At 36.8% G+C, this 9,878-nt stretch overlaps 1 protein-coding gene across 1 annotated transcript in view; it reads left to right on the plus strand.

Moving 5' to 3' along the window:
- PIP4P2 (phosphatidylinositol-4,5-bisphosphate 4-phosphatase 2) overlaps positions 1–6,163 on the plus strand; it is a 72,411-nt gene extending 66,248 nt beyond the window's left edge. Inside the window, exons 6-7 of the mRNA XM_069600660.1 lie at positions 4,588–4,678; positions 5,327–6,163. Coding sequence (XP_069456761.1) covers positions 4,588–4,678; positions 5,327–5,470 — 235 coding nt within the window. The 3' untranslated portion in view covers positions 5,471–6,163. The remainder of the gene's footprint in view (positions 1–4,587; positions 4,679–5,326) is intronic.
- Positions 6,164–9,878: the final 3,715 nt, after the last annotated feature.

Consider the following 9,878-nt stretch of genomic DNA (forward strand, 5'->3'; position numbering starts at 1 on the left):
CAGTTGCCTTCTAATCCATGGTAGATTGGGCTTCCCTTGTGGCTCAGCTGGTAAAGAATCTGCCTGCAATGCGGGAGATCCGGGTTCGATCCCTGGGTTGGGAAGATCCCCTAGAGAAGGGAAAGTCTACCCACTCCAGTATTCTGGCTGGGAGAATTCTATGGACTGTATAGCCCAGGGGGTCACAAAGAGTCAGAGACAACTGAGCCACTTTCACTTTCACTTCCATTGTAGATTAGACCACCAGAGGCAGATACTTAGGTAAATGAGAAATGATGGCCAGCTGTGATATATAACACAGGAGAAATCACCAAATGCACACATGGTTACTAAAAGTGGTCAAAGTTAAATATAACATACAGAGAGTGAGTCACAGATTCCCTGTTAACTCCAGGTGATAGGCTGTATACTACTGCAATTAATGATAACCACCCCCCACTCCCAGATCATCCAGATGTTGCTGTTTTGGTTCAAGTATTCAGGAATTTTTATGATACATATTTGCAACAATATTCACCAATTTTAAAAAAGATTTGGGACTTAAAGGAAGCTACTTTTCTGTTGTGCAAAAGTAACCTTTTTGGAATAGCACACTCCTAAATTATGCCTAGTAAGTGATGTATTTCTATATTTCATTTATTCAGTAGACATTCTATGAGTAATTTACTACGTGGTAGGTATAATGTTGACACTGGCTGTACACAGACAAATCAGATAATTATATGTATATATGTATATGTATATGTATATGTATATATATATATATATATATATATATATGGCTGTCTGCTGTCACCCTGTTTAACCTGTTCCCTGAGGACAAAATGAGAAATGCCAAGCTGGATGAGTTACAAGCTGGAATCAAGATAGGTGGGAGGAACATCACCAACCTCAGATATGAGGATGATACCACTCTAATGGCAGAAAGCAAAGAGGAACTAAAGAGCCTCTTGAAGAGGGTGAAGGAGGAGAGTGAAAGAGCCAGATTAAAACTAGATATTAAAAAAATGAAGATCATGGCATCCAGCTGCATTACTTCATGGCAAATAGAAGGGGGAAAGGTGGAAATAATAACAGATTTCCTCCTATTGGGCTCTAAAATCACTGCAGATGGTGACTGTAGTCATGAAATCAGAAGACAATTGCTTCTTGGCAGGAAGGCTATGACAAACCTAGACAGTGTGCTGAAAAGCAGAGACATTACTCTGCTGACAAAGGTCTGTATAATCAAGGCTATAGTCTTCCCAGTGGCCTTGTGTGGTTGTGAGAACTGGACCATAAAGAAGGCAGAGAGCCAAAGAATTGATGCGTTCCAACTGTGGTGCTGGAGAAGACTCTTGAGAGTCCCTTGGACAGCAAGGAGATCAAACAAGTCAATTTTAAAAGAAATCAACCCTGAATATTCATTGGAAGGACTGATGCTGAAGCTGAAACTCCAGTATTTCAGTCACCTGATACAAACAGTCAACTCATTGGAAAAGTCCCTGATGTTGGGACAGATTGAAGGCAGGAGAAGAGGGCATCAGAAGGTGAGATAGCTGGATGGCATCACTGATGCAATGGACATGAACTTGGGCAAACTTCGGGAGATGGTGAGGGACAGAGAAGCCTGGTGTGTTGCAGTCCATGGGGTCCCAAAGAGTCAGACACAACAGGGCAACTGAACAACAACAATACCATCCAGTAACACAATATGTGATATATGATATGGGTTAATGTATGTTTGTTTAGGAAAAGAGAAAGTACTAGTTTGGCTTTTTGACCTTTGCTATACTTTTACTATTCTGAATTTTTTTTTTTTGATTAGAAGTAGAGAGAACTGAAAACCATTGAATTTAGAATTTCAATTGAGAGATATATATTATGAATTTCCCATAGGCTTCTTGCATGTGTATTTAAGATTTTTAAAAGTTTAATCTCTTTAATTTTGTAATCCTAATTCTAACAATGCAAAAAATTAGTATTATTAAAATGGCCATACTACCCAAAGCAATATACAGATTTAAAGAGATCCCTATCAAATTACTCATGACCTTTTTCACAGAATTAAACAAATAATTCTTACATTCATATGGAATCATAAAGGACCCAGAATTGCCAAAACAATCCTGAAGAAAAAGAGCAAAGCTGAAGGCATAATGCTCCCAGACTTCAGACTACACTACAAAATTACAGTAATCAAAACAGCATGATATTGACACAAAAACATATATGGATCAATGAAACAGAATAGAGAGCCCCCAAACAAATCCACACACCTATGGTCAATTCATCTTCAACAAAGGAAGCAAAAATATACAATAGGGATAAAACAGTCTCTCCAGCAAGGGGTGTTGGGAAAGTTGAACAGCTACATCTCTAATGAAATTAGAAACACTGTCATACCATATGCAAAAATAACCTCAAAATGACTTAAAGACTTAAACATTAGACATGACACCATAAAACTCCTAGAAGAGAACATAGGCAAAACATCCTCCAGTATAAATTGTACCAATATTTTCTTAGGTCAATCCCCCAAGGCAATAGAAATAAGAGCAAAAATAAACAAATGGGCCTAATGAAACTTACGAGCTTTTGTACAGCAAAAGAACCATTAAGAAAATGAAAAGAAAAACTAGTGGCTGGGAGAAAATAACTTGCACATGATGTGACTGACAAGAGCTAAATTTTCAAAATATGCAAATAACTCAATAGCAACAAAACAAACAACCCAATTGAAAAATGGGCAAAAGACCTAAATAGGCATTTTCCAAAGACATAGAAATGTGCCAAAAAGCACATTATAAGATGTTCAGCATGGCTAATTATTAGGGAAATGCAAGCAAAACTGCAGTGAGGTCCCATCTCACACCACTCAGAATGGAAATTGTTAAAAATTCTGCAAATAACAAATACTGGAGAGGAGTGGAGAAAAGGGAGCCCTCCTACACTGTTACTGGGAGTGTAAGTTGGTTGCCATAGTGGTGGGTTAGGGGAGAAATAGATTGGGAGTTTGGGGTCAGCATATGCAAACTAATATATATAGGATGGATAAACAACAAGGCCCAACTATGTAGCACAGGGAACTATATTCAATATCCTGTGATAAACCATAATGGAAAAGAAAGTAAAGAATATATATATATATATATATATATATATATATATATATATATATATATATATATACATATCTATATGGTGGCTTAGATGGTAAAGCGTCTGCCCGCAATGCAGGAGACCCGGGTTCGATCCCTGTGTTGGGAAGATCCCCGGGAGAAGGAAATGGCAACCCACTCCAGTACTCTTGCCTAGAAAATTCCATGGATGGAAGAGCCTGGTGGGCTACAATCCATGGGGTCACAAAGAGTCGGACACGACTGAGTGACTTCACGACATATATATATGTAAAATTGAGTCACTTTGTTGGACAGCAGAAATTTAAAAAAAACAAACATTGTAAATCACCTCTACTTCCACTTTTTAAAAAGCAGAGTGATTTTAGATGTTGCTTGTGAAAGTAACTCAGTCATGTCCGACTCTTTGTGACCACTTCAACTATACAGTCCATGAAATTCTCCAGCCAGAATACTGGAGTGGGTAGCTGTTCCCGTCTCCAGGGGATCTTCCCAACCCAGGGATCGAACCCAGGTCTCCCACGTTACAGGTGGATTCTTTACCAGCTAAGCCACCAAGGAAGCTTGGCTGGCGTTATTTACAAGAAGGAAAATGCTAAGTGTCCAATAGTAGGGAATTCATTAAGTTATGTTATATTCATCTTTCAGAATTCTACTTTGAGAATACCTAATGATGTAAGAAAATGCTTATGCTAAATTGGTAAGTTAGAAAAGATGGCTGCAGAAAAATAGGCAAAATGTTCAGTGGTATTCATGGTAGTGGAACTATAGGTAATTTTCCTTTTTATTCTTTATTCTTATTTTCTACACTAAACATATGCCAACAGTTATAAATGTAAGAGAACAAAATGCTATTTTTAAGATAGAACCTATTTTCCATTCTGAAATAGAGTTTTTTGGTAATAAAATTTTATCTTGGAAAATAATCGTTGACTATTGTGGGTTTTTATGGATATTGTCAATGACCAAGACTTGAATCTTGTTTAAAACTACAACGAGTCACTACAACACAAACTCACTAATTATGATTTAGATAGCTCATTAAAAACATCATTCTTTTTTATTTTTATTTTGGTTGCACTGGGTCTTCGTTGTGGCCTGCAAGCTCTTTGTTGTGGTGCATGGGCTTTCTCTAGCTGCAGGGAGCAGGCTTCTCTTGTTGCAGTTTGGAGACTGCTCTAGTTCTGGCTCGAGGGCTTAATTGCCCTGCGGTATGTGGGTTCTTAATTCCCTGACCAGGGATTGAACCCACGTCCCCTGCATTGAAAGGTGAATTCTAAACCACCGGACCACCAGGAAAGTCCCCCCAAATATCATTCTTATTATGCACGTTCTTGTCTCTCAAGTTGAAGAAATAAATGGAAGCATATATATGTTACTAAAGTCATGAATTAGTACTCACAATGATGATATAGAGAACCTTCATGTTCATACTTAATATTCTTTTTTGTTCTCATGAAATTTACAGTTCTTCAGTGGGTAGTGCACTTCCTCGAAGGCGCTGCTGTGTATATATTACCATTGGAATGATATGTATTTTCATTGGGATTGGATTAACTGTGAGTATTACTCTATTCCTTGTTAGAATTCTTTCCTCTTAACTTGATCAGTAGTAAATGGTGAGGTTTGGAACAACTTTCATTGATCCCTAAAGAACCTGCCTCCCTGACATACCAGGCTAGAAGCTTCTAAAAAATTTTGAGCAATCTGAAGGCAATCCATGGGCTTGTTCTCAGCGGAGTTTGCCCATCCAGGTGAAATCATGTCTTGGGATCCCTCTGAAAGTTCTTGATATTGGGAACTTTTATCACGCATTTAACAAAAAGCCCATTTGTTTTTATTTAGTGCCAGCCCCAGTTTTGCCATGGCCAGAGCTGAAGCAATACTCATTCAGCTACAATGGTCTAAAAAATTCTTCTTTTTATTCAAGTCAGACAAAGATTTATTATCAATATGGGGATGGCATCAGGGATATAGATTAAATTCCTTTATAAATGGTTTAATGGGATTTTTGTTGATTTGATAAAATGTATAGTTAACATAACCTGCTATGTCATTTTATGAAATTTTGCTCTATCCGTGTCAGTCAGCAAATGCAGCAACTCATATTTTGTCATCTCGGGAATATGTTTCATAAAAATCACCAAAAAAGCCAACACAAATTCTCAGTTTCTAACCTTTTATTTTTATATTGCTTTTTATTTTAGGTTGGCACCCAAGATTTTGCAAGACGATTTCATGCAACCTATGTTTCTTGGGCAATTGCTTATCTCTTAGGTTTGGTCTGCCTTATCCGAGCTTGTTATTGGGGAGCCATAAGAGTGAGTTATCCAGAACACAGTTTTGCATAAGCTTATTTATGACCTTATGATGCGGTTGAGGGTATCTAACAGTTCTTGATAAGCTACTCTGGACATCTTAAATCATTTACCTAATGGATTTCATTTTCATTTATGTATGAAGTTTTAAGACTGGGAGCCTTATATGAACAAATGTTTATTGTACTACATTATAGGCAAATAGTTTCTTTTGCTGCTAAGTTTTCAAGCTCCAAATAATAAAGCTTGGTCTTCATGTTCTTTTACATGTCTTAAAGGTATTTTTGATTTGTTCCCATCTTTATACCTAACACCACACTTTCATTATTTTTAAATCAATTATTCTATTACTTGCTGGTCTGTGAGTATTCTCAAGGAGTGTTTATAAATATTGCTGTAATAGCTTCACATTTATACTCACTTTTTAATTAAGCTATCACAATTGCTTGCTTTAAATCTAAGCAATATGCATTTTGCTTGAACTGCTTATAGTAACTTTAACCTAAGATCATAGTGACATTGTTCAGGAAAAAAAAATATGTTTAGTGTACCTTCAAAGACTTGACATTCTTGTCAGATAAAGACCATTTCTAGATACTGTATGCTTGTTTTATGTTGTTTGTAGAAATAAATAATATTTTGGTAGTAATTTAAAATATGAGAATAAAAATATTTATTTGTCCACTGTTGGAGATATGTTGGATAAATGTTTGTTCTCAAAGATCACAGGACTTTTGTCTTTCATTTTTGTCATTGTTTGAAAATGTTCTAATTATAAAAGTTCTGGCCTAGATTTATGAAATTTAATATTAACCAGCTCTATGTATTCCTTTATGGAACTTGAAGAAAGTGTTTCACATAACATGTTTCATAATATTTAACAGTTTACTAAAATGTATCTGTATCAGATTGTCCTCCTTTTCATTAGATCATGGTTAATTTTTCTTATTGGGGTGTGTGTGTGTTTTAGTCGCTCAGTCATGTCTGATTCTTTGCACGTCCATGGACTGTAGCCTGCCAGGCTCCTCTGTCCGTGAAGTTCTTCAGGCAGGAATACTGGAGTGGGTTGCCATGTCCTTAATTTATGGAATACGTGGGGCTTCCCAGATGGCACAATGGTAAAGAATCTGCTTGCCAGTGCAGGAGATGCAAGAGACTTGGGTTCGATGCCTGGGTTGAGAAGATTCCCTGGAGGAGGAAATGGCAACCCACTCCAGTATTCTTGCCTGGAAAATTCCATAGACAGAGAAGCCTGGAGGGCTATAGTCCATGGAGTCGCAAACAGTCAGACACAACTGAGCACACACACATGGAATACTGAAATGTGAAGGAAGCCTGTGACATTTTACATGGGCTAAAATGTTAAGATTAGATGTAGTTAGTTTTATCATCCTTCTCAAAGATAGCTGGTCAAATGATTACCAAATTTATTCCAAATACAGATCAAAGACAGAAAGCAATGTAGTTTTCTAGGAATTCACTAGGATTTAAAGAATCACCTCTTGCACTGCCCATCTTTGTAGTTTTAAAAAGAAATTACTTAGCTGAAAGGTAATAGTCTAAACCTTTTGAAGTAGTACTGAATAGAATTAGATGAGGTGATCTGAATAAATCAATTGGCTATTCCAGAGATAAGAATAATATTTTTAATTATTTATGTTCCTGATTAGTATAAAATGTACTCATCAGAGAGTTTGGGGCAAAATGCACATAAATTTCAAGGAGTAAATGATAAATGTATAAATGCACTAGCTCAGGATTATATGTATCTTTGAAAATACACTAATAAAGATTATTGTTCAAAAATTACCTTGTTCTATTCCATTAAAAAAAAAGAGGTCTTTCCAAAGTTGCCTTTAGATCTTACTCTAAAGTTGTCATGTTCAAGAATGCATATGATGTTCCTTTATATAATATTCAGTTACATTTTTTCCAGTATTTTTGTGCTTTATTTTAAATATTTAAACATAAAGATTTTTAATCCATTTGTAATATACTTGATCCTAGGTATGAAATAATCTATTTTTTTCTCGCTGGTTGACTAGTTATAGCAGCATTGTATACTGAATAATACATTCCTCCCCCCATTAACTTTAAACCACATTAAATTATATCCTGTATGATCATATTCCTTTTGGAATATAACTCATGATAGCAAGAAACTTGGTCTTATTTGTTGCTTTATTTCCAGCATTTAGAACAATGCCTAGTGTGTATGTGTTCAATAGATGCTTGTTGCACAAGTGAATAAATGATTGAATGAATTGGTATGTTAAATTCTTATATACTGTGTATAGGTAAATATTTGTATAGACTTGTGATAAGGAAAGAGTTTCCAAGTAGAACCTCAAAGCAGATATTAATAAGAAATTCAACATCTATTTGTGATTAAAAAAAAAAAAAACCTCTCAACTATGTGGGTGTAGAGGGAACATACCTCAAGATAAGAAAAGCCATATATGACAGTTCAGTTCAGTTCAGTTCAGTTCAGTTCAGTTCAGTCTCTCAGTCGTGTCAGACTCTTTGCGACCCCATGAATCGCAGCATGCCAGGCCTCCCTGTCCATCACCAACTCCCGGAGTTCACTCAGACTCATGTCCATCGAGTCAGTGATGCCATCCAGCCATCTCATCCTCTGTCGTTCCCTTCTCCTTGGGCCCCCAATCCCTCCCAGCATCAGAGTCTTTTCCAATGAGTCAACTCTTTGCATGAGGTGGCCAAAGTACTGGAGTTTCAGCTTCAGCATCAGTCCTTCCAAAGAACACCCAGGACTGATCTCCTTTAGAATGGACTGGTTGGATCTCCTTGCAGTCCAAGGGACTCTCAAGAGTCTTCTCCAACACCACAGTTCAAAAGTATCAATTCTTCGGCGCTCAGCTTTCTTCACAGTCCAACTTTCACATCCATACATGACTACTGGAAAAACCATAGCCTTGACTAGACGGACCTTTGTTGGCAAAGTAATGTCTCTGCTTTTTAATATATATGACAAGCCTACAGCAGTATCATAGTCAACAGTGAAAAGCCGAAAGCCTTTCCTCAAAGATCAGGAAAAGGACAAGGTGTCCACTCTTGCCACTTTTATTCAACATAGAATTGGGAGTCCTAGCTATGGCAATCGGGGCTTCTGCCACCAGGTGGCGCTAGTGGTAAAGAATCCGCCTGCCAATGCAGGACGTGCAAGAGAGGTGAATATGATCCCAGGGCAGGAAGATCACCTGGAGTAGGGAATGGCAACCTGCTCCAGTATTCTTGCCTGGAACATCCCATGGACAGAAGACCCTGGCAGGCTACAGTCCATGGAGTTGCAGTGAGTCGGATGCGACTGAGTGTGCACACACACACCCACACACACACAGCTACAGCAATCAGATAAGGAAAAGCAATAAAAGGAATCCAAACTGGAAAGGAAGAAGTAAAACTGTCACTGTTTGCCAATTATATGATACTATATACATAAATACAGAAAATGGCAAAGACACCACCGAAAAACTACTAAAACTAATAAATGAATTCAGCACCTTGTAGGACAGAAGATTAATATATAGAAATCTGTTGACTTGTATACACTATCAGAAAGAAAACCCCATTTTTGTAATGGATAATTTGTAAATGACCCATTTGCAATTGTATCAAAAAGAATAAAATACCCAGGATTAAATTTAATCAATCTTTTACAAGAGGTGAAAAAGACTTATTAAACTATGACGTTAATGAAAGAAATTGAAGACCACACAAACAAATGAAAAGATATGCCATCCTCATGTATTGGAAGAATTAATGCTGCTAAAATAAGATTCATTGTAATCCCTATCAAAGCACCAATGGCATTTTTCACAGAACTAAGACAAATAATTCTAAAATTTTACAGAAACACAAAAGACCTTGAATAGCCAAAATAATTGTGATAAAAATGAACACAACTGGATATATTATGCTCCCTAATTTCAAACTATACTACAAAGCTGCTGTAATCAAGACAGTATGATGCTGGCAAGAAAACAAACATTAATGGAATCAAGAATCAAGAGCCGGAAATAAATCCACACATATGTGGTCAGTTAATCTGGAAGGAAGGCAAGAACATATGATGGGTAAAGACAACGTCTTCAATAAATGGTAAACAGATGCAAGAGAATCAAACTGGACTACTTTCTCATATCACATACAAAAATAAACTCGAGTTAAAGACTTAAATGTAAGACCTGAAACCATAAAACTCCTAGAAGAAACATAGGCAGTATGTTCTTTGAGTTGAGTCTTACCAATATTTTTATGGGTATGTCTCATCAGGCAAGGGAAACAAAGTCAAAAATGAACAAATGTGACCACATCAAGCTAAAGCTTTTTCTCAGCAAAGGAAACTATCAACAAAATGAAAGGCAACCTATTGAATGGGAGATCTTTGCAAACAGTACATCTGATACTAGGTTAATATCCA

This window comes from Ovis canadensis, chromosome 9, assembly GCF_042477335.2.
Source record: "Ovis canadensis isolate MfBH-ARS-UI-01 breed Bighorn chromosome 9, ARS-UI_OviCan_v2, whole genome shotgun sequence".
Lineage (NCBI taxonomy): Eukaryota > Metazoa > Chordata > Mammalia > Artiodactyla > Bovidae > Ovis > Ovis canadensis.